The 25,189-nt window shown below is 41.0% G+C and overlaps 1 protein-coding gene across 3 annotated transcripts in view; it reads left to right on the top strand.

Annotated features, from left to right (window-relative positions):
• Positions 1-280: 280 nt before the first annotated feature.
• LOC110963253 (apoptosis-stimulating of p53 protein 1-like) overlaps positions 281-25,189 on the top strand; it is a 66,118-nt gene continuing 41,209 nt past the window's right edge. The window contains exons 1-3 of one of the 3 annotated variants that reach the window (XM_022211513.2): positions 281-535; positions 19,952-20,099; positions 23,986-24,093. In XM_022211513.2, the coding sequence (XP_022067205.1) occupies positions 527-535; positions 19,952-20,099; positions 23,986-24,093 (265 nt within the window). In that variant the 5' untranslated portion in view covers positions 281-526. The remainder of the gene's footprint in view (positions 536-19,951; positions 20,100-23,985; positions 24,094-25,189) is intronic. The other 2 variants (XM_022211512.2, XM_022211514.2) reach the window with 2 other exon arrangements.

Genomic DNA, 25,189 nt, shown 5'->3' with positions numbered 1-25,189 from the left:
GAGGAGGAGGAGGAGACCGAGGGCAGATGGGAGGGATGATCGGGATGGTGACCCAGTTCACCCTGCATAACAAACTGGAGGCTGCTGATCAAAGGATGCAATCAGTGAAAATGTAATAATGAGATAAGGAAGGGCTGTTTGCGGTGTTTTTGTAAACACACAGCTGCATTTAGTGTGTGTCTGTAAAAACTGCAGAGAGACTCAGTGTGTGTGTTGTGTGTGTGAGAGAGGGAGAGAGAGGGAGAGGGAGAGGGAGAGAGAGAGAGAGAGAGAGAGAGGAAGGAAGGAAGAGGGAGGGTTTGAGAGAGGAAAGTAGACAGGAGCTGGAGTTTAGGTTTTCTAAGCATCTGGATAACCGGCTGGACGCGCCGAGGAAGAAGAAGGATTTATGGAAAAGTGTCTCAAAACTGAAGAAAAGAAAGAAGAAGTACATTAGAAGAGCAGTCGAGGAGGCAGAAGAGCAACACAAGGAGGAGAAAGTGATTTTTCTAACGGGACAGGAGAGCCACTGGACTGAGCAGCAGGAATGTTGCCGGTGAGTTTTCATTCTTGCCAACTATCAAACAGTTGGTACGCTTTCTAGTAGAATTTATTAAACCCGCCAATAATGAATATGACGTCCTTATAAAGACACAGAGCAGCAAATACAGAGACAGAGACTAGAGAAAGTAGTCTTTGTAATTTAGTCAGCCAGTGTGACAGCTACACAAGTTATCAAACCTTACATTTAGGCATTTATACTACTGAGAGTCACAGATCTTCCAAATACAACAAAAGGTTAGCTATGCTATCTTTGGACAAGCTAATGGCTAATGCTAAATTAGCAGTCCAGCTTTTTCTCGATTTATGCTAATGAACTACATTAGTAATTTATTTCTTAAATATACAGTATACATTTATTTATTTATTAAATTGCTTTTTTATGCAAATGGGCCAAAACACAACACATTATGTGAATTCCAACTGAGTCAAAAGCTGTACAGATTGTACAGTTTAGCTGAACGTTAGCTAAACGTTAGCTTTTAGCAGGACTACTTTATTTGGTGTTACTGTTATCACCATTATGATATAAAATGTAGCTGCTCTCGGGTTTAAGTACTATAATATTAGAAAACTGATTATTGTTAAAATTTTGTCAAATCAAAATATATTTTCCAAATTTTCAGGTCAGGGGCTAAATTTGCTTTAGCTAAAGCTGCAAACAACAAATTCTGGCCCAAGACATTATTACTGTGTTTAAGGGTCTACAAAGCATACAAGTGTGAATGTTTTAAAAAAAAAACTTTACACCAGAGTGTAAAAAATGTCAAAGGACAAAAAATGTAGCTGTTGCCATTCTTAATCAGCAAGGCAACTCAGTAAAATTATGTCATACAAATTTAGAAGTTTTGATAGCTTTGACAGCTTGCATTATCACTATATGTAAATACTAACATAGAAGATTATTGGTGATGCAGATAAACTTTATATAAAAGAAGGACATAGCTTCCAACTCTAAGAGTTAATGCCAACGTGGAAGTGTCCTAAGCTGACATTGTTTTTGAGGACCAGCCTGTGACTCCTCTGGTTGAAGAGGAAGTCAAATTCTAAGATAATGACCTTACTTCTCACTTGATTTGCTACCTCAGTAAGCGGTTTCCTAATGGGTTTATGGCTTCAGTTGTTGTAAAGTTTAAAGGTGGGACTAACTTATTGCCCTCCAAATGTCAGTTATATTCATCTCTCCTTTGTCACATTAAATTTTAAACGACCAAAGTGGCGATAGACAAATTCAACACTCATGGCTCAAAACGGTATTCCACAAACCAGTGGGTGATGTCATGGTGACTATGTCCATTTTTTTTTAGTACAGTTTATTGCCATGAACTGGATAGGAAGAAGCCTGAAACCTTTGATGAAGTGGTAAATTGGAGGAGTCTCCTTCCCTCATTCTCTTATAAGGCACAAGTGAAAACTTTATTAGCCCTTAATAAAGTCATCAAATGCAGTTCTCAGACAGTGCTTTACAAATATCGATCATTTAACGTGTTCTGGCATGTACCAGGGGTTCCTTATATGTAGACATTTATGCCACAGTTCTATCCATCCATTTGCTACCGCTTATCCCGGGCCAGGTCGTGGAGGCAGCAGGCGAAGCAAGTCGTTCCAGAGATCCCTCTCCCCAGCGACGCTTTCCAGCAATTCCTGGGGGGCGCCGAGACGTTCCCAGGCCAGACGAGATATATAATCCCTCCAGCGTGTTCTGGGTCTGCCCCAGGGTCTCCTCCCAGGCGGACGTGTTCGGAAAGCCTCCAGAGGAAGTCTCCCTGGAGGCATCCGAATTAGATGGCCAAACCACCTCAAGTGGCTCCTTTCGACGTGAAGGGGCAGCGGCTCTACTCCGAGCTCCCTCCGGATGTCTGAGCTCCTCACCCTATCTCTAAGGCTGAGCCCAACCACCCTACGGAGGAAGCTCATTTCAGCTGCTTGTATCCGCGATCTCGTTCTTTCGGTCACTAACCAGAGCTCATGACCATAGGTGAGGGTTGGAGCATAGATGGACTGGTAAATTGAGAGCTTTGCCTTACTGCTCAGCTCCCTTTTTACCACAACAGTCCGATACAACGCCCTCATTAGTGCTGACGCTGCACCGATCCGCCTGTCCAACTCACGCTCTATTTTCCCATCACTCGTGAACAAGATCCCGAGATACTTGAACTCTTTCGCTTGGGGAAGCAACTCCCCCCCCAACCCAGAGGAAGCAATCCACCGATTTCCGGCAGAGAACCACGGCCTCGGACTTGGAGGTGCTGATCCGCATCCCCGCTGCTTCACAATTGGCTGCAAACCGCTCCAGTGTGTGCTGAAGGTCATGATGTGAGGAAGCCAACAGAACCACATCATCTGCAAAAAGCAGAGATGCTATCCTAAGGTCTCCAAACCAGACACCCTCCTATCCATGAAAACCACGAATAGGATCGGAGAGAAGGGACAGCCCTGGCGGAGTCAAACACCCACCGGAAACGAGTTTGACTTTGTGCCGAGAATGCGGACACAGCTCTCACTTTAGTTATACAGGGACCGAATGGCTCGTATCAACGAGCCCGGTGCCCCATACTCCTGTAGTGCCTCCCACAAAGCCCCTCGGGGGACACGGTCATAGGCCTTCTCCAGATCTACAAGTTTCCAGCACTTATATCTGGAATCAATATATACTATCCTATAGTTATGTGTTATTGTTAATACAATATTTTAGACTGTAAAAATATTGCAACACGTTTGTGAAACACACTCGTGGGTCGTGTAGTAGTGTGTAGTGAAGTTTTGTTGGTGTGTGTGTGTGTGTTACCGTAAGAGAGTTGCGCAAATGACTCACATGCTTTTCTGCATGTGTTCTGCATTTACTCATCCACAACCATTTATAATAATTTTTATAATTGGAATTTTTACACCCCGAAAACTAAAACACACTTTTGTATCAGTGTTCATCCCAGATAGTGAATCTTATCAACAAAACCTTTAACGGAAAGTTGGCAAGCAGGTTTTACATTTCTTTAAACATCTCTCATTGATGCGTGTTTCTGAGGAGGAGGAAATGCTGTTTCTTCGTGGCTGACAGGAACATACTGTACATGCAAGGCTAAAGTTTGAAGATAAAAAAATGCTAACTGAGAATCTCACTTCTGAAATCAGTGAGCATTAGTATTCCTGTTTCCCTCCTGTCCTTCTTCTCTCTGTCTTTATCGTTCTGTCTCTCACACACACAAACAGAAAACAGTACATTTCTTTGTAGCTGGTTAGTGCTGCTGTCAGCTCCAGACAATACACTGAAGATATAGGGATGTGTTTACTGCAGAGAGAGAGAGGAAGAAAGAGAGACTGAGGAAGAAAAAAAGAAACACAGAGAAGACTTCTAGTTTGACCTCTGACCTCACCCTAAATATCCGTGCTGGCATCCTGATTCAGGCCTTTTCTTTATCCTTTGATCCAATGTACAGGGAGTTTTAGCATTTGCCACTGTTCAACAACTATTCACAGCTTCATGACTTTCAATCATTGTTAAAGTATTTGCCGAAAGCTGCTATCAACAAGTCAGCTTAATTATTCACTCCGCGAGGGAAAAGTATTGACTCTGAAAGTGTTTTCCATATGGCTCGTCTTGCAGCTTTGCCGTCATATGTCCAAACACAGGGCAGCTCACAATCTTGATACAGTAAATGTAACGCAGAGCATGATATCTGAAAACTTCTCCTGAAATGTTGAGCAGCCAACACATATTTTCCTGGGTAGAGAGGTGGTAGTGCTGCTGTCAGTACGCTCACTTCAAAAGAACAGAGAAAGCAGGGTAATTTATAATATGCTATTTTTAGCCATGCTGGCAGTGCGACTCTATGGATGGCAATGGTAAATGGTCAGCATAGTGAACATTATAAACATCACATCTGGGACTGGCCTATGTTCCCCTGGCTTCAGTGCCCGATTGCAATCTGTCATGTAGCATTTCTTTCATTGATCTTCATAAAAATAAATAAAGAAATAAATAAAGAAATGCATGTTTCTATGGATTTCTTTCTGCATTTTAAGACCACTCAGCAACTACTGCCACACTTGGTACAGGAAATGGAAACTAATACAGGTTTTTTGTGAGCACTAAATAAAACTACATTTTCCATGAAAGAAAACTACAAATGGTGCGGTTATGGTAAACATTTCCATGTTCATGAACTCTGTGCGACTAATCATCAAACAACTGAGGATAGTAGCTGCCAGTCTTCTTGTGCTGCTGCTTCTCTCTCACTCCCGCAGATTTAAGCAGTATATATCAATAAGTAGTAACAAAACAGGAAGGAAAATAGGAAGACACAAGCATTCGTTAGAATGCAAATAGTATTCTGTCTTTGTTAATGTTGATAATGAACCCCGACTCTTTTTGCTTGGACTTCTGCCAAGTCTGATAATTTTGGAATTTTCAGAAAAATATGACTTGTACTTTTGTAATTTTTACTTAGATGTTGACCTGAACACTGTTTACCAGAGATCAACTCTTAATTAAAGCTGCAAGCAGCGTTGGACAGATCCTCGCAAAAGGTGCTTGTCAAAGGTCCCCTCTGATGAATATATAGTTCTTTCACCTTGTTAACATTGCCATGCGCACCACGGCCTGACGCGGTTACGCACCCGACTGCATAAGTGCTTTATTTTGACCCGTTTAGCATCTTATTTCTATCTGTGTGTTAGTGAAAACCAAAAAGCACAAAAAGTAAAAGATTAGTTGGTTAGGGTTACTAAAGACACATAATGAGTAAAAGAAGCAGTCAACGCCATTGCAGCGCATTTCCTGAAAGTTCCTTTCTAACCCCAGCTTTCTGTACCTGCTAATCCTCAGCATTAAAATGGTTCTTTTTATTACTTTAGCATACTGATGTTAGCATTTAGTTCAAAGCACTGCTGTCCCTTGTATCACAGCCTCGCAGATGCAGTTGAATCTCAGTCTTGATATGTCTTAGTTTATATATCTGTATTTAGCATTCAGTCACATAGCATTTTGATTATCCAATTAGCAATGCAGGGCTGCACAGTGGAGTAGTGGTTAGCACTTTCGCCTTGCAGCAAGATCCCCGGTTCAAATCCCAAGGTGGGCCTGGGATCTTTCTGCATGGAGTTTGCATGTTCTCCCTGTGCATGCGTGGGTTTTCTCCAGGCACTCCGGCTTGCTCCCACAGTCCAAAAACATGCTGAGGTTAATTGGTTACTCTAAATTATGTGAGTGTGATTGTCTGTCTGTATATGTAGCCCTGTGACAGACTGGCGACCTGTCCAGGGTGTCCCCTGCCTTCGCCTGAGTCAGCTGAGATAGGCTCCAGTACCCCCCGCGACCCTAGTGAGGATAAAGCGGTGTATAGAGAATGGATGGAATTAGCAATGCAGCTTCAACAATTTCATGTTCCAAAGAAATGATCAAAGAAGGGTTTTGGTATTAAATAGCAACTTGAAAAGGTATTAAAATGTAGGAGAACAAAGTACAGTGCAGTATTAGAATGGAACCTAGTGTAGTGGACATACTGATGGTCTTGTGGTCAGTGTTTATCATGTATTTCTAAGTTGTTACAAAGTAACTAAAAATAGTGCAAACTTAATTATGAACAAATCGCTGTGGTATTTTTTATTATAAGTTTGTTCTGCATAGATTTTGTAAAAACAAAAAAAGATTTATTTGCACACAAACAGTAGGAGATATAGTAGACTGCTCTCAAGTGTGAGGATTATTTCCTTCTCAATGAACTAGAAAGCTCGTGTTTAACTGGTCACATGCAGTTCCTATAGAGACTGTACTGACTGATTTGTGTGTGTGTCTGGGTGTGGGTATGGGGAGCTGGGGTGTCTGGAACGCAAACCACCTTCAGCTGTCACGGTCCACACACTCACACACACCCACACCCACCAAGAACTGCCAACAGGGGAGCTGGTGTGACTTTGGGGTTTATTTCTTTCTGGCTTGTTTTCATTCAAAAGCTTGATTCATTAACTTCCTCCTTAATGAAAACCTTTGCCTGAAAATCCATCCAGTTTTTTAGCAGGTGTTACTTGAAACTACTGCACTGGAGTGACAGAGTGGCAGAGCTATTTTCTCCTCTGTGTGCAATACTTTACTAATTTTGGTCGATGCTCTGACCAAAATAAAAGATGTCCTCATGAATGGTATTTAAATGGCAGCGGTTTCTTCCACACCCACATTAGCTGATTTATCCTCCCATGCTTCATTAATAACTAGTGAGCAGACCATTGTTTGAAATGTCAGAGAAATTTAATATGACTAATGTGAGCTGCCACCACCAGCTTCACTTAAATCACCTTCCTGTTTCATTGAAGTCTGAAGGCCAGTATGAGTTCAGGTGTCACTCAAGATTTTGTAAGACCAGAAGCAATTGTAAGAAAAGTTGGAAAAAATACAAAACCCATAGACAAAGGAAAGAAAAAACTCATACCAGGCTTCCACACTGAAGTGAAAGTCAAGAGGCAGATGGCACAGACTGAAAACCACTTCATTCCCAGGAGGACACCTCTCCTTGAATGGTTGATGGAGCAGGTATAAGCACACTACTCTCCCAGATCCCAACACAGTCGGTCATCATTCAGAATGGCTTATAACAAAGCTAAAGCATCCCAAACAGCATCTAATCATGCCTCTTTCATAATTTCCATCCACAGAAATGACACCATCCCTGCCACGATTATTACTTTTGGCTATACAACACACACTGCCCTGGGCCTGGGATCTTTCTGCATGGAGTTTGCATGTTCTCCCTGTGCATGCGTGGGTTTTCTCCGGGTACTCCGGCTTTCTCCCACAGTCCAAAAATATGCTGAGGTTAACTGGTTACTCTAAATTGCCCGTAGGTGTGAGTGTGATTGTTTGTCTGTATATGTAGCCCTGTGACAGACTGGTGACCTGTCCAGGGTGTCCCCTGCCTTCGCCCGAGTCAGCTGGGATAGACTCCAGCACCCCGCGACCCTAGTGAGGATAAAGCGATGTATAGAGAATGGATGGATGGATGGAACACACACTGCCCTGCAATGAAAGACACAGAGTGTCACGGTGTAATCAATATAGTAAGATTCTCTTATAGTATTCTGCCCAACTTGATTTATTGGACTAATTTGGCATTTTGTTAAACATAGTTATTCTCTTTCTTGCAGACAAATGAGAAGAAGCCAGTAGGTGATTAGTTAAGTGCAGGTAAGGGAAGCAAGTGATAAAAGCTAGCCTGTCAAATGGCAGCAAAATCACTTTTAAAGTTCACCAGTTACCGTGGGTTATGGGCTGCACCATTTTATGGTTAGATGGAGGTGTCAGGTAATCAGCAGAGACTCCATAAAAGTACTACTCCAGCCAAGACACAGTCTACTGCATAAATGTAAGTGATTAATGTTTTGGAGCATATTATATGTACTTGTCCTTTCAGTGGACAGCTGGTGACAGCTGATGAGCATGTTGTCATGCATAAATGGTTTTGTAGCACTGTTATGTTGTTGTGAGACACACACACACACACACACACACACACACACACACACACACACACACACACACACACACACACACACACACACACACACACACATACTGTGTTTTTCTATCATTGTGGGGACATACCATTGACTCCCATTCATACCTAACCCCTAACCCTTACCCTAACCCTAACCTTAACCCAGACCAAAACAATGCGTTACCCTAAAGAAACGTTTTTACACTTTTACTTTTTTCAGTAACAACAAACATGGCCAAGAAAACACTGTTTAAACTTGTGGGGACCGAAATGAGGTCCCCACAAGTGACATAGTTTTCGGTTTTCCTACAGTGTGTGTGCTCATGTGCTGGCTATACTTGTGGGGACCAAATGTCTCCACAAGTATAGCCAGCACCTGAGCACACACACACACACACACACACACACACACACACACACACACGCATACACACACACACACACACACACGCATACACACACATGCGCGGTGTGGTCAGGGTAATTTGTCTTACTCTAGAAGAAAACAAAAATAATCAAAATGATGGACAGTCAATTAGAAAACTGAATTTGTTTTCTTTGCTGCACTTCACACAAATGTAGTTGAGTGTGGGTGTGTGGGTGTGTGTGTAAGAGAGAGAGCGAGTGAGAGAGAAAGGGAAAGAAAGAAAGAAAGAAAGAAAGAAAGAAAGTGAATGTGATTATCTCTGTTATGTGGTTGTACTGTATGTAGTGGGTAGAAATACAGTACTATCCCTTCAAAGATCTTGGAAGAACATTTTGTATTTTGTTTATAAAATTCCGGTTCCTACACGCACCCCCCCCACACACACACACACACCCACCCACACCCACACACACACACACACACACACACACACACACCAACCATCTAGTACATCTTAGTTCCCGCTGAGTGCATTGATAATACATACGGCAGGGCAGTCACATACGCTTCAGTCATTTCTCAGAAAATGCTGCTTCTTCTGTCATTAAAGATTAATCACAGCTGTAATATATTAATGGCACATAATTGATGAGACTCAAAAACTCTTGATGACTGACACTCTTCACAACTTCAATTCAAGTATTGCTGAATATAACTGTTTAATCAAGAAGAAACCTTCTCACGTGTCATATGATGTAAAGACTCTCTGTGGTAGCTGCAAAGGATTGTGGGGCGTAAATATCAGTCAGTTCCACAGGACAACTAATTTCTGTTGAAGATATATTGTCTTTTATGTGAGCTGGAGGAATAGAAAGGTGAGGGGATCACTGTTGTTGTGTTGATGAATTTATTAAGGGAGTAGGTACACAGTGCATAGTAATGTAAAGTCTCTCTTCTGTTTTCCTCTGAACTGTCCACTGATTTTCTGCCAACTCTAATAGATGCAGTCGAAATAGAGGATATCTGTTTGAGCACATGCACCCGACATGTGACCTTGTGTATGTGTGACAGACAGAGAGGGGCACAGCTCTTCTGCCAATGTACCTTCTGTGTTCTTTCTGTGCGTGTGTGTGTGTGTGTGTGTGTGTGTGTGTGTGTGTGTGTGTGTGTGTGTGTGTGTGTGTGTGTGTGTGGTGTGTGTGTGGTGTGTGCGCCCAACAGTGCAGTCATGCTGCAGTATATCAGTGTAGCCTCTCTAATCTCTGCCCTCCAGCTACACTACTGCTGCTGCTGGACAGCTTCATTCCACACCACAGTTGAAACAATGCAGATATGATCATATTTAGAAGTGATTAGTCCTGATAATTGCATTGATTTTTAGACTATTAATAGGTTTTATTTATTTATTTATGTTGTACTTTTATTAAAAGTTTTAAACACTCCTTCACAAAAGGATTCTAAACACAACAAAAATACAAGAATAAAACAACACTACAGTAATAAATCAGAAAAAAATGGAAAAAATAATTAAAATTTACACCGAAATGAAAGCCTTTCTAAGAAGAGAATATTTTAAGAAGATATTTAAAAACCTGCCTCTCAGAAGGCAAGTCATTCCAGAGTTTGGGGTCCCACGTTGCAAAAGTACAATAGTCCTTTGTTTCTAATCAGGTTTTAGTGACAACCAGAAGATCATAGTCAAACAGGGTCAGTAGATCCCTAATATAAGTAGAGGTCATGTAAGGCATTCAGAATCGGCAGTAAAATTGTAAAAGCAATGTAAAAATGGACATGCAGTCACAATATGGTAGCAATGTAGTCTTGTTGTCTTTAAGTGGTGATAATCCTCTCAGCAGCATTTTGAACCAATTGAAGGCGAAGAAGGGAAACCGAAGTAGTGCCTGTGTAGAGCGCATTAAAGCAGTACAAATGGGATAGGGGGAAAATAAGCATTGACAACTCTTTGTACATCCTCAAAAGACAACAATAGAATTTTTAAAAGTACGTTAAGGCGAGAGAAACATAACTGGAATTACATTCAAATTAAAAGCTCATCATTTTTTACTTTGAAAATAACAATAAAGTTGCTCCAGCATTGTAAATGGGGGTGTCAGTCTTGACCCTCACTGACCTGACTGGCTCCAGTTCAGCTGCACTCAAGGCTAAAAAAAAGTCTCTGACTTTTTTAAAGCTTACCAGTTCAGTTGTCACATGCTGGAAGTAATCATGAAGCAAAATGTCCTTTTAGATTGTTGACTGATAGTTACGTTTTCATTATATTTATGTAAGCTCTCTATTTGGTTGTCTGTAGCTCTGACTGATGTGTGCTTGAAATTTCCCTTTTATATATAAATATAGAAAAAGAAAGTTGTATTTAATTGAGCTAAATATCGATGCGATTTAAAGAGTTGTGGATGTCCATGTTTTATATTGCAAAAGGTATTTGGAAGATGTTTTCTGAAACATTATTCACTTATTCAAATTCACAAACTTTATATATTGCCAGCATAGAGAGTATTTCTCAAGCTTCCTTTGACTTGAAATTGTACATACATTGAAGATAAAAGTTTGGAGGGTTTTTTTAGAACTAGATGACTGCAGAACAGATCTGACTGATTAGTAGTCTTATTGAAGGAGTGAAGCAGAAGGGGGATATATCACTGTGCAAAGAAGAATAAATCTGGCACTGATTTTTATGCCATTTGCTGTCTACGTATGTTCACTGTGTGCATTTGATTTCTCTGACATAACCTGAACGCAGCAGGAGAGTCGTGTAGCACAGTTTGGTTTCCATTTTAGCCATTTTCCAAATATTTCATTGCCACTTTATAAATTTATAAATAAACTGAATAATAGTTGTGTCCACAGATTCCACAAATAAAGTGAACTTTAAAAAATAGCATTTTAAAATATAAATTGTAAAAGAAATGTAGACATATACTGAGTGCAACATTCCTACTGAAAATATAAACAATACAAAGCCTCCAGACATGCTGTCGCTATAGCTGTGTGGACAGGCTAATAAACTTTACCAGTGTTTGAACTGTTAACCACAATCTGACCATTTTCATGTTTGAAAATTCCAGTAATTCGACATTATTTGCAATAATCAAATGTTACTTTAGTTTTATTGAAAAAAACTAAACTTTTATAATATCAAGCTAAAGCAGGGTATACACCTGCAGGATCGAGTGGAAATGAGACTCTTTTAGCTTACATTATTCACACCTTGGAAACGGGTAAAGTAGAGAGTAAAATCCTCCCAACAGACGATGATTTTTATGGTCACACCTTTGACTTTATCATCCCAACAATAAAAACAGAAGCACTTCCATTACATCAGAGGACCATATCAGGTTTGCAATGAAAGCCAATATCAGCTCAATCTCATGGTCTGCTTCCACTAACAGGCATGAAAAGTGTCCACGTCCTCTTTCTTATCTCCCATCATTCTCTCCTCTTCACCCTCTCCTCACATTTACTGAAAGCCGACTCCCTCCCTGCCTCCCCTCCTCCGTCACTGACACACTCTTATATCTGTGTCCCCTGCTGTAGTGCACACACACATTACAAACACACTCTTACCTACAACGGCACCACTTTCTCAATGTGACACCACTTATTATCTCTTTATGTATCTCTCTGGTGTAAAACACACACATGCACATGTACGCACGTGCACACACTGCTGTGTGGGATTCTGGTCGATGGTTTTCCAATGAGGCGTTTTTTGGGGCTTGTGTTGGAGCGACTGGTGGTTCTGTCTAAAAACATCAAACTGAGTAAATGCAGGAAGTCGAAGAAGAAGAAGCTCAAAACCAGGAAAAACAAACCATGGGTGAGTGAGAGACATAGGAATATGACTTTATTTTGACATTGATATTTTGATATTTTCTTTGGGCATTTGTGCAGATTTTGTTTTCTTGTGTAGTAATACTTTTACCAACACAAGTCAAGTGAAGTTTGTGGCTTTGTATGTTAGACAAGCTGCAATTTCGAGGGATTTTGTTGTGCTTTAGTGTCAAGCTATGGAATTGCAATAGAGAGAATGCATGCCAACCACTGTGCCATCCTGCCCTGATGCCTCCAAAACTAACACGCTGTGTCGAAATGCCTTTGAGTAACTAATAAAATGATCATCAATGTGTTTTGGGCAGCAGTCAGACTAACTTGGCTGTTTGTCACTCTGGCCTGCTCACAGTCCTACTCTGTCTCTCTGAGTAGCTCTTTTCCCCTCTCTAATGCCTAAAATAGTCAGAGTCACTCCATTCAGCACCAGAGGCATTTCAGGAACCACAACTCAATCTGTCACTCTGTCTGTCTGTCTGTTTGTCTCTCTCTCTGTGTGAGTGAGAGATTATTGCTAACTCACAGGCAAAAAGAAATTATCTTTTTTATGCTTTCATTATGTTCAAATTTAACAATGGGAACTGATATGCACTTGTGATGCCTTTTGAAGGTTTACCTTATTTTTTCTGGAGCCTCATTATGGATAAATACAGTAGGTATTGACATGTCTTATAGTTGGTTTGATATGACAGAATGTACAATCGTCATCAGCTTCGGTATATTTGGCCTGTGTCTGACCTATATATCCTGGTCTATCTATAGTCATAGTGCCTATCCACAGTGAGTTTAAACAGCAGATTGGGCTGCTAATCACCTCTATACATTTGCGTTCACCAAGGAATTTTACCTTCATAACTCTTTTTTTTTTGCAATTATATGTTCTTCATTAATCCTTAGCATCAGACACAGAAATATGAACATAACATGAAAGTTTACCAGAATTTCACAGGTGCTCTCCAAATATTCCAAAATGAGCTTTTGCAACCTTTATATGACCTTCTTATGTTATTGAAAACACAACATTTATGCATTTCATCAATACTCTCAAGTTGCTTACCACTTGACTAAAGGTTGTACCCAGCTTATCATTTTAAACGGAAAACAAAATGAAGAGTTCAAGAATCCTAATCTGATGCATCCAAGAAATGACTGCGACTCTTGCACAGGCTGTTTATGTAGCTGACAGTAGCAGCTGATGCGGCATACATCACTGCTCGTCTATCAATCTTGTATGATGCAATCTGTAAGAAATTTTCATCTATACCTAGGTTGCTTGTACAGTATTAAAATTTTAAGGGGTGATGCAGGAAACTCAATGTTTCACAATGAGCAAATCTTGATTTCAGATAGCAGTTGTTCTTTAAATGATGAACAAAAATTGCAGAGGCAAACTAGAGATGGATACACCATAGTGTTGCAGAAAAATACAAAATGTCAGAGAAAGTTTTGAAGTAAGTGATCTCAGGTTTGTGTTTTTGCATTGATGTAGCACTGTTGTCTTTATTGAACTCCATGAAATTGAATATCTGTCAAATATCTTTAAATGCATTTAAGATTAAACTACAAGTATTTGGGTATTTGAAAACAATCATTACATGACTTAAAATTTGAGATATAACTTTTGTTTTTGTTTGTTTAATTGCAGATACAGATGTCAGTTATTGATAATCAAGACAGCCAGATAATTGGCATTTGGAATCAAAATATACCAGATTTTGTGTAATACCAGCATGACATCAGGAAACCTGTCACTCATAACTAGACTTTTTCATTATTAAGAATTGGCATAACTGAAGATGTACAATTGCAACAGGAGTAATGGTTTTTGTAGTGACATTATTTTGTGTCCTGCAGTCTACTTCTATTCAACTTCGCCTCTGTTTTGTTAATCTTTCACTGTTCTATCACTTTTTTTGCCCACTAAGGTACATATCTTATAGCAATTCTTGGTATTGTTTTCCAGACACTATTTTGGAGTAATCGGTGTCTGTCTTCTAACTTAGCTGCTAGCTGTTAGCATAGCCTTTCCCACTGTGAAAGTAGCTAACGTCCTGATTTGTGGTGATAGCTTGTGCTTCTTGTTCATTTTTTGCATGTTGTGTCTCTGCCAGAGAGATGTGTCTGTCAGTTAGAGCAGACTGTTAAAGTTAATCTGACCTTAGAAAGATGCTACAAGTAACCCAAGTAGTGCTAGTCACAGGTCTGACTGCAGCCTCCAAATGATAGCCTTAGCCTAGCACCATATATATTGCAGTGTTCACTGACACAAACAAGTGACTTCTTTGGGCATTTTCAGTGCAGTGGACATGCTCGTGTACGATTGTGCTGATTATCATGATATTTGCTACCTCACCTCTGAAACACAGCGGTGCTAGTTGGAGCTAATTTACTCTGGAAATGCGCCTGACTCTCTCTGTCCATAGTAGGTTTTAGTGTTGATGGGCTGTCCCTCCCTGTGATGTTTAACCAGTCAGATGATGCTATGGGCAGGGCATCGCTTGAAACCACAAAGTAACTGCAGAGAGACCCAGCTACATCAAAGCTAATTTGTTTAATTCATTTTATCGGTAATCGATTAATAAAAAAAGTAAAATTAATAAATACCAATATTCTGAGAACTGCAGAATATTGACCCTGATCATTTGCCATGCCAGTAATCCCTGCCTCTCTCTCCATTCACCAGTTTCTTCTTGTTGTTGAAGAGGAAGAATGTATGAAAAGTCCCACTGTTCAGATTGACAGGATTGACGGGATTGATTCTTTAACTCTTATGTATGAAACCCCAGAGGTCTGATATTGTGTTTTGCCATCCATAAATTGCAGTTTCAAGATTGAAACACTGTATGAATGTGTTAACAAGAGCTTTTGTCTCCATTTTCTGGTAGTGGCAGTCATTACAGAACCACTGTCAACATGTACTTATGACATATGCCTCACTGCTGTTTGCTTTCTTTTCTTACATGGTATTCTTTCCTCTGACACTGTGTTTCTTGTTTTTTTTAAAAAATCTGGAGCCTCAGAAGAGCCTCAGTTTTCCACCATACTCCTAGTTGCTGTAGCATATTTTATCTCCATTGCTACAGTTTTTCACAGCCTCTTCAGCTGTGGAAAAACCAATCATTGTTGGTAATTGTAAAATGCATCACTACCAGGGTGCCGGCTTGGGAATGTCACCACAAACCAGATTTAAAACTCCGGTAAACTCCAAAACACAAACAGATTTTGTAGGTGCTGATAGGCTTAATTAGCATTGTCTGAACTCTTTTAGCAAGGACTGGAATATAGCGGACGTTTATTTATATATAGTCCGGTTTTAAACGGGAATGCATTTATCTCTGCCAGCCACCATAGTAGGTCACTAAAATAACTATTTCAAGTGAAATCTGAGTGAAGGATGTGATTTTTGTGCTGTTTTTCCTCAAGAGAAAAACAAACAAAACCATGTTGATGTCATAGTAACCAGTGTTTGTATCACAGTATCTAAACTTAACCTGCCTGAGTGTTGCGTACAGCATTTTGTACTCTGGTATAACTACTGATACTGCAGTGGACCTGCATTGTAGACCAAGTTGTCAGCCATCACCAAATGGCAGTGTGTGCCAGCTGTAACTGAATTGTGTTTTTAAGAGAATTATGGTTATTTCACTGTTACCTGCCACAAACGGGAAAACCACTCTGATTGATTTGATTATAAAATGTCCTTTCATGCCTGACAACCCTCCTTCTGTGAGACAAAGGATGTTTCTGACCACGTGAAAAACATTACAGCCCCTGTGAGACCATGATTAGCCTACTTTAAGTGACTTGTGGACTAGTAAAAACCCCTACTGTGTTTGCAGGGGTTTAGGGTTTTACGTGTGTGTGTGTCTGTGTGTGTTTATATATGTGTGTTTGTGTGTGTGTAATCCAAGCTTTAGAGAATGTGTCCCCGCTCGGTCTGTCTGCATGCAACCAGAGATTACTTCACATGATCTGGGACAGGTGTGTAGAATACTGTGGATTAGTGTACAGTATATATCTTGAGTGTATGTGTACATTTGTGATTTGTGTGTGTGTGTCTGTACATGTTTGTGTATCTGTCCTGCATGTGGACAGTGGACAATGTATGTGTGTGTGTGTGTGTGTGTGTGTGTGTGTGTGTGTGTGTGTGTGTGTGTGTGTGTGTGTGTGTGTGTGTGTGTGTGTGTGTGTATGTGTGTGTGTATGTGTGTACTTGTTTCTGCTATACCGGTGGGGACTTTGACCTGACTATTTGCTATAAAGGTGGGGACTTGTCTTACGGTGGGGACCTAAAATGAGGTCCCCACGGGTGGCAACACCGTTTTCTTGGCCATATTGTTGTTAATAAAAAATGTAAAAGTGCAAAAACGTTTGTTTAGGGTTAGGCATTGATTTGGTGATGGTTAAGGTTAGGGTTAGGGTAAGGGTTAGGAGTTAGATATGAATGGGAGTCAATGGTAAGTCCCCACCGGTATAGAAAAACGAAAACTGTGTGTGTGTGTGTGTGTGTGTGTGTGTGTGTGTGTGTGTGTGTACTTGTTTCTGCTATACCGGTGGGGACTTTGACCTGACTATTTGCTATAAAGGTGGGGACTTGTCTTACGGTGGGGACCTAAAATGAGGTCCCCACGGGTGGCAACACCGTTTTCTTGGCCATATTGTTGTTAATAAAAAATGTAAAAGTGCAAAAACGTTTGTTTAGGGTTAGGCATTGATTTGGTGATGGTTAAGGTTAGGGTTAGGGTAAGGGTTAGGAGTTAGATATGAATGGGAGTCAATGGTAAGTCCCCACCGGTATAGAAAAACAAACGTGTATGTGTGTGTGTGTGTGTGTGTGTGTGTGTGTGTGTCTCTGTGGGAGCGAGGAAGAAAAAGCAACATTTAGATTAAAAGTGTATCTGTGTGTGTTTGTGTCGTGGTGTGTCTGTGCACTGCTATCCCAGATTACCCTAAATTTATCTTTCAACTGCCGGCTGACTATCTGACATGACATCACGAATGACATTGCCCGTGACATCACAGGCCACAGGATGTCCTTTTCTGATTGCTATTTTAATCTTTTGGCTGCAGAATTGAGAGGATTTGATAACAAAATGATTTCAGGGGGGATCATTGCTACCTAGCTCATGCACTAAAATCATTTTTTTTGACGTACTGTTAAGAATACAAATCTAATACTAAGCCAAGGTGTTGACACTTTACAATAATTTCATCAGCATAATCATGTTGTACTTTGTCTGAAAATGTGGATATAAAGAGTATGTTTGAATATATTACATTTAGACTGGGATGAACCTTTGTCCTGAGCTTACAGTGAGTTGTATGTGTATGTTTGTGTGGATACAAGTGGCTATTTACTGGTAGTTAAAGCTGTGATCAATTATTTGTTGAGTCAGACGGATGACCATATATTGTTTGCTGCTGATGAATAGTTATTTTCCACTCTTCTGCAGAGGTTCTGATCACTCTCTTATCACATTAACTTATGTTGCATCTGGATGTTTTCTTCAGTATATGTTTCTTTTCAAGTCAAGCTGCCTAAAACTTATGCTTTCAGTTTGATTGCAGTCGCAATTTGCTAACGAGTTTGTCGTGATTCAGGCAGGAGAACCCAGGCAGAGAGCACAACACTGCAACAATTCACTTTCTCCACAGACTTTATTAACTCGGGTAAGGGGGGAATTCGTGGGGATAGGAGACGAGGTGAAACTGAAGCTTGGGAGCTGGAGCCCAGTCGTCAGCGTTCGTGGCGGCCGGACTCTGCCGACAGGTGTGTTTCTGACCGGCGGCCAGGCACGGAGGATCCGGGGCTCCGAGGTGGCCGGTAAGCTCGGGTCAGGCATGGCAGGTCCGAGAGTCCGAGGGTCCGGGCAGACGGCAGGTTGGTCCGAATGTCCGAGGGTCCGGGAAGACGGCAGGTTGCTCCGAATGTCCGAGGGTCCTGAAAGACAACAGGCTGGTCCGAGGGTCCGGGGAGGCAGCAGGCTGGTCCGAACGTCCGAGGGTCCGGGAAGGCAGCAGGCTGGTCTGAGTGACTGAGGGTCCAGGAAGGCAGCAGGCTGGTCCGAACGTCCAAGGGTCCGGGAAGACAGCGGGCTGGTCTGGATGTCCGAGGGTCCGGGAAGACGGCAGGTTGGTCCGATTGTCCGAGGGTCCGGAAAGACAACAGGCTGGTCCGAGGGTCCGGGAAGGCAGCAGGCCGAGCAGGCTGGTCCGAACGTCCGAGGGTCCGGGAAGGCAGCAGGCTGGTCTGAGTGACTGAGGGTCCGGGAAGGCAGCAGGCTGGTCCGAGTGTCCAAGGGTCCGGGAAGGCAAAAGGCAGGTTCGGATGTCCGAAGGTCCAGGAAGGCAGCAGGCTGGTCCGAACGTCCGAGGGTCCGGGAAGACAGCAAGCTGGTCCGGATGTCTGGGGGTCCGGGGAGGCAGCAGGCTCGTCCAAACGTCTGAGGGTCCAGGCAGGCAGCCGGCTTGTCCGAGCGTCCAAGGGTCCTGGCAGGCAGCCGGCTGGTCCGGGCATCTGAGGGTCCGGTCGGGGTAGCAGGAGGGTCCAGAGGTCCAGAAGGTCCCCGGGGTTCAGAAAGGAAGGTCAGGGAGGGAAATCCGAATAGGTACACGAGAGAAGAAGCCGGGGGGAGTGAGGGACGGGCAGCTGAAACACTCTGGGCAACAGAAGACAGATAGGTATTAGAACAAGTTACCACTGAATGTCCGAGGGTCCGGGAAGACAGTGGGCTGGTCTGGATGTCCAAGGGTCCGGGAAGACGGCAGGTTGGTCCGATTGTCCGAGGGTCCGGAAAGACAGCAGGCTTGTCCGAGGGTCCGGGCAGGCAGCAGGCTGGTCCGAACGTCCGAAGGTCCGGAAAGACAACAGGCTGGTCCGAACGTCCGAGGGTCCGGGCAGGCAGCCGGCTGGTCTAAGCATCCAAGGGTCCGGGCAGGCAGCCGGCTGGTCCGAGCATCCAAGGGAAATCCGAATGGGTACATAAGAGGAGAAGCAGGGAGGGAGCGGGGGCCGGGCAGCTGGAACACTCTGGGCAACAGAAGACAGATAGGTATTAGAACAAGTTACCACTGTCAAAATAGTTTGCAAGGGTGAGAGAGAAACTGATGGCGTAGTCGAGTTTACAATCCACCGCCGGTTGGTAGTGGAGCCGGTCTCTTTATGGTGCGGGGTGCAGTCACCGGAACAATCCACAGCTGCCCAGACTCTGTGGGGAGATTGATTGCCAGAGTGGAGCCAGCTGGGAGGCTGGCTCCATCTGGTGCAGCAGAGGAGAGAGAGAGGGAACGAGAGAGGCTGAGACAGAGATAGGGGAAGGGGATTTGGATGGGACAGGGGTGAGGAGAAGGCCCTGACAAAGTTGTCTAAATTAAAGGCCTAATTATATTTTTGCTGAAGTGAAGTAGTTTGAATGATCCAGTCTTTGGATTTCACACATTTATATGAATACAGTCACTGTCACCAGCCTGGATGAAACTTTGATGCCAAGAAAAGTGTTTTCATCAGTTGCCATGAATGACTAATAGTTCATTAAATAATGGAACAGTAGTTAGAAAGTTAACTAATCAGCCAGTCTTTGAAAATGATAATCTGATCCCAGCCAGTGACCCTTGGGAAACAATTATTCTTGTGGACTTTGGGCATCTATTTAAAATGATAATACTGGATATTTTACAACATTTAACGTGTTTGTTTCTGTGACTACAGGTGATCCTGACGGTTTACCTCAACGACACCCAGCAGATGCTAACTGAGGTACCAGTAACTCCGGCAACCAGAGTGATTGATGTGGTTGAGTACTGTAAAGAGGCCGGCGAGGGAGAGTGTCACCTAGCTGAAGTATGGAACGGGCATGGTGAGTTTATTGACTGGTCCATCCATAATTTAACAGTTTGTCAAAATCTTTTTGAACTGAGGCACTGACTGAGCGATTTTGACCGTCAGGAAGGGCTTGTTCCAGAGCATTGGGACTAAAGCCGTTAAACCATAGTCCCCCTTTGTCTTCAGCCTAGATTGCGGAGTTTTGATTGTCAAAGATTTCAGATGAGTTTGATAAGACCAGTGATAATGAACCAAAACAGTAAAGTTACCAGACATGAAACCAAAACACAGAGCAAGAAAATGTTTAAGTGCTCCATTAATTTTAGGGGAACTGTAGCATCTGGTGGTGACTCACTGACAGCATTAGATTTTTATTAAAAAGATGGTTAGCTTTTCTGTACAAAAATATTGATTGATGCAGTATTAAAGAAGCGTATTTTGTATTATGTAAATTAGAAATCCTGACTGTCAACAAATGAATTTTAATTTTGTTCACGGTACTTCTATGACGTCTCGTAAATTACAAGCCGTGAAAGTTATTACTGACCCCACATGCAGTCTTTGTGCAATGAAGGTGCCGTGTACGCTTTTGCACATGTTCTGAGAGTGCCACCCTGTTGCAGATTTTTGGAGGAAGATTTCCTTGGAGCTAGCATTGATATCAGTGACAGTGCCCATGACCATCCCTACTATGCTTCTGAATGATATCTCATCACTCTAGATTCCCAAATATCAGAAACAAATAGTTCTTGCTGGTTTGACAGCAGCGAAGAAAATGATTGAAGTGCGCTGGAAATCCCCACACACTTTCTGACATTTCTCGATATTCTTCATATGGAATTCTCCACATCCTGCATAAATAGGGCAAGGGAGGAGAATGTGAACATGTGGGTCTCAGCAGTGGCAGTGCTGACAGGTCGGCTGTGACCTGACCAATTCCAATCTTGGTGTGGACACCTGTCACTCAAACATGCCCGACCAATGGAGAAGCATCCGCCCACTGTGGGATGTTTGTGTCAAAATGATTCAATCGCAAAAACAGGCTTCAAAACTTTTTTCACTTCGATCGGAAAAAAAGGTGTTTGAATGCCAAAACAAAGTCGAAACACTCCGAACACTTTTTTATTTGCTTTGATTGAAAATAATTTTCTTGATTGAAGCTATATCTTTTGTGATTGAGTAATAAAGAAACAAACGTCCTACTCATTTTATGGCTCAAAACCAAAAATATGACTTCAATCAGAAAATATATTTTCAGTCAAATGAAAACTGAATTCAATAATGAAAACATTTCAATCAAAGAAAAAACGTGTTCGAATGCATTTGTTTTTTAGTCTCAAATTTTTTTTCTATTGGGAAAACGTTTTTTTCTTTGATTGAATTTTTATTATTATTATTGAAGTGACCTTTTTTTTATTGAAAACATTTTTTGAGATTGAGGATGCTTTTGTTTTCATCGAGTAATAAAGAAACAAATGTCCTACCCATAATATGGCTCAAATCCAAAAATATGACTTCAATCAAAAAATGTCTTTTCAACAACAAAAAAAAAAAAATTCTATCAAAGAAAAAACGTGTTTATATGCAATTTTTTGGGTCTCAAATATTTTTTTGCGTTTGAACAAGAGTTTTCTTTGATTGAAAACGTTTTTTTTGATTGAAGTGAAGTTTTTTCTGATTGAAAACATGTTTTGCGATTGGAGCAACTTTTTTTTCGATTAAAGAATAAAGAAACAAATTTACCTTCATAGATTTTCCTCTTTTTTTCATTGTGGTCCCACTTATTTATTATTTAGAAAAAAACTGAATTTATTACAAGCTAAAAAACACATCTTAACCAGGGGTTCCAATAATTATGGAGGGCGCTGTATATACTGATCATGTACTTGTATCTTCATTCACTCATCAGGCTGGTAGTAGCAGTACATAATGGTTATTGTACAATTTGTCATGTTGTCCTGTTGAGCAATAAAAAGTTGATCACAAAAAATAAAATAGTAAGGGCAAAATATCCCTTGACGAAAGCTAGAAATTGTAAAATCAAAACAAAATGTATCAGCTGGTCTTCACAATCTGTCATCAGCAATTTTTTAAGTGATCATTCGTATTGTATTATGTATTCATCATTTGTGATCTCTTCATCATTGGTGTCACCTCCATTAGCACTAAATGATATATTTTTAATTACCATTACTGTTGTTTTACTATTCTCAAAGTAGCTTGACATATATCTCAACTCCCACGTGATCACACATAATTCACCCGAATCCAATACTCACATAATTACTACTGACAGCCTGTCTTTTGATCAGAGTATTTACAAGATTATAATCCGGTATTATATGGCAGGATAATCACTGTGTGACTCTGGCCTAGATCTCTTGCTGTGAAGCTAATTATAAACAGAGTCAGACCGATATAGTTGCTATAGCTTGTGAAATCAATAGAGTGCCAAGTGCCTCCTGTATACTGTATACCATTGTGAGCTTGAATAGACCAGTCCGTCACGTGCAGACACTGAGGGCTACAGTCTCCATTAAAGCATGGCCCACATTCAATTCAATCATAGCTATCGAAGCAGTGATCCACATATCAGCTCAGTGTGTTTGTGTAGCGCTGTGTTGTGACTGAGCAGTCAGACAGCCTATAAATGGCTCTAATACTATGCTGTGTCTTGGAAGGTGACACTGTAAAGCAGCACACAATAGATGTTGGTATAAATTGTGTGTCAAAGTGTTGCTGTGTGACAAGAGGACACACCTGAAGGGGGCAATTGGCCTCGTGGATAGTATGTGAATAAGCCATTACATTGAACTTTGATGGACTGATAGGTTTTACTGTGACAATATTGTTACTGGGTTTTAGAAAACATTACTTCACCCTGACCTTGAGCTCTTTTTATTTTTCATCTTTAATCATAGGACTGAAAACATATGTAAACAACAGACAACAATAAAGTCCTCCACTCAAAAATGTTTTGGTTGGTTTGACACTAGAAAGCTGTTTCCCTGAGCTTTACCTAAATCTAAGTTCATGAGGGTATATTTGCAAAAGGGTTTGTGACATCACATGGATTGTAGATCTGATAGTCAGATTATACATGTGAGATGTGGAAACCCGAAGCCTGCATTGCACAATTATTGAGAATTGGTGATGCAGAAGAGTTCTTGTGTCCAGTAAATATACTTTAAAAAGGAAAAATTGCTTGTAATAATTAGCAGGTTTAGATGTCATTTTATTAATCAAAGATGGAGTGTTGAACATGCTTGAATATTTTTTTTTATTAATATGGTTTTGCTTAGTGTGTCACCCATTACAGTCCACTACAGATGCTATTTCACCATTTCAGAATGATACCTGGTTTCCAGTCTTTCACTTGGGATGAGTAAAGCTCTTTTCTGACTTTCTGCTTTTACCATATGTGTCATACAGTATACATGCATATTCAAATCAGGTGGGAATATTCTAATTGTATTGTTCTGGACACACAGTGGACACTTTCATGAAATTCAGGCCGATGTATTTGTTATATTTGGAAACTTTGAGAGCTCCATTTTTAAATAGTGTGTTTACACTAGGTCTGGCTGTGCAGCATAAATTATGACAATATGACTGAATAATCAATAAAGTTAATAAAAACAGAGGCAGTGTAGAAATACTACATTTAAAGATCATGTCATGAAAGGAAACCTAACTTAATAAACTTCAAGAATTGGCTCAGATTGTATAATTTTAGCCACCAGAAATGGTATTAGATAGGGAAAACTGTATTTTTCAGCAGGGAAAGTGAAATGTGATAGGATGTATGTAATTAATTTCTGAATCATCTTTTTTCGTGACTCCTGAACATATACCACAATAATGCGACGTTATTTTCCAATAATTAGTGAGATTTTTTCTCACCCTGCATCTTTCCTCAGAGCGAGTTCTCCCTCAGGAGTTGTTATTGTTGGATCTTCTTCAGCAGTGGGGGGCCAGGAGGCCAGAGGTCAGCTTCTACCTCAGACACTGCCCCGCCTGGACACAAGGTACAGCAAACACACATACATCTTGATTCTGTGAAAGCTTTCTATGAAAGTATAAAACTAAGAGTAAGTAAAATAATTGTTGAGTTACTAATGAACCTTTCTAAAAAGAATCATTTTGTTCAGGGATGGATGTTGAAGACACTGGAAGTCACACAAACCCAGTGTGAGTGGTGTGTTTGAGGTTTCGAAGTGAGGTCAGGGACTCTGACTTCACTCAGTAATTAGCCAGGTGAGATGATTAGAGTTACATAATAGGGTGGTGGGTGGCAGTAAGGGGACAAGGATGGAAATCTTGCAGAAATATCAGGTCAACTTCTGCTAAAATAGTGGTTTGAATTGCTCAAAGCTGTAAAGAGTAACTTTGTGAAACAGGCCTCATTAAATGAATTTTTTTCTCTTTTCAACTTCTTCAGAAAAAAAAGTGAATACATTATTGTGTGGCATTTGTGCACGTAAGTGGCCAAACGAGTGAGCAGCAGGGTTGCTGCTCTAATAGTGTCAGTGTACTGGGGTGTTTTTGTGTCTGTGTCTGCTCCCTGCTGAGACAGGCCAACCTCACCACCTGCTGGTGTGTTCCCTTTTACTCATCATTCATTAAAAACATAATTATCATTCATTAGAATCTCATTATTATCATATGCTAGTGAACTGTGAAGTATATTCTGAATAATGAATTAATCATAACACTTCCAACCTGTTTTTTTAAAACTTGTGAATCACAGTTCTTAAGGTTTTCTCATTTATGTTTTGATTGTTTATCATGTCATTATCCAAACCTTTATCATTAGTATATTTATGTAACACCTGCCCTTATATTTATCAAATGGTTTCCTGAAAAGAAACATTCTTTATGCATAATATGCTTTATATGCCTGAAGAGCGATAATAAGTTTATGAGCAGCAGTGTAAGATCTAGAAGAAGATAAAAAGAGCAGCAGCTCATTTGGCCGCCCGCAATGGAGATAAGAGGCTGCTTCTCCCTCTGGTCCTGATGTTGTTATTGTACAGATGTGGCTTTGAACTCTCAACGCACACAGTGACACAAAAAGCATCATCATCTGTGGTTTAAGAGGGATGGGCTGGATGATGTAGCCAC

This window comes from Acanthochromis polyacanthus, chromosome 1 (genome assembly GCF_021347895.1).
Source record: "Acanthochromis polyacanthus isolate Apoly-LR-REF ecotype Palm Island chromosome 1, KAUST_Apoly_ChrSc, whole genome shotgun sequence".
NCBI classification, from domain to species: Eukaryota; Metazoa; Chordata; class Actinopteri; family Pomacentridae; genus Acanthochromis; species Acanthochromis polyacanthus.
The sequence above is the reverse complement of the archived record's forward strand: the minus strand, read 5'-3'. Positions and strand labels throughout refer to the sequence as shown.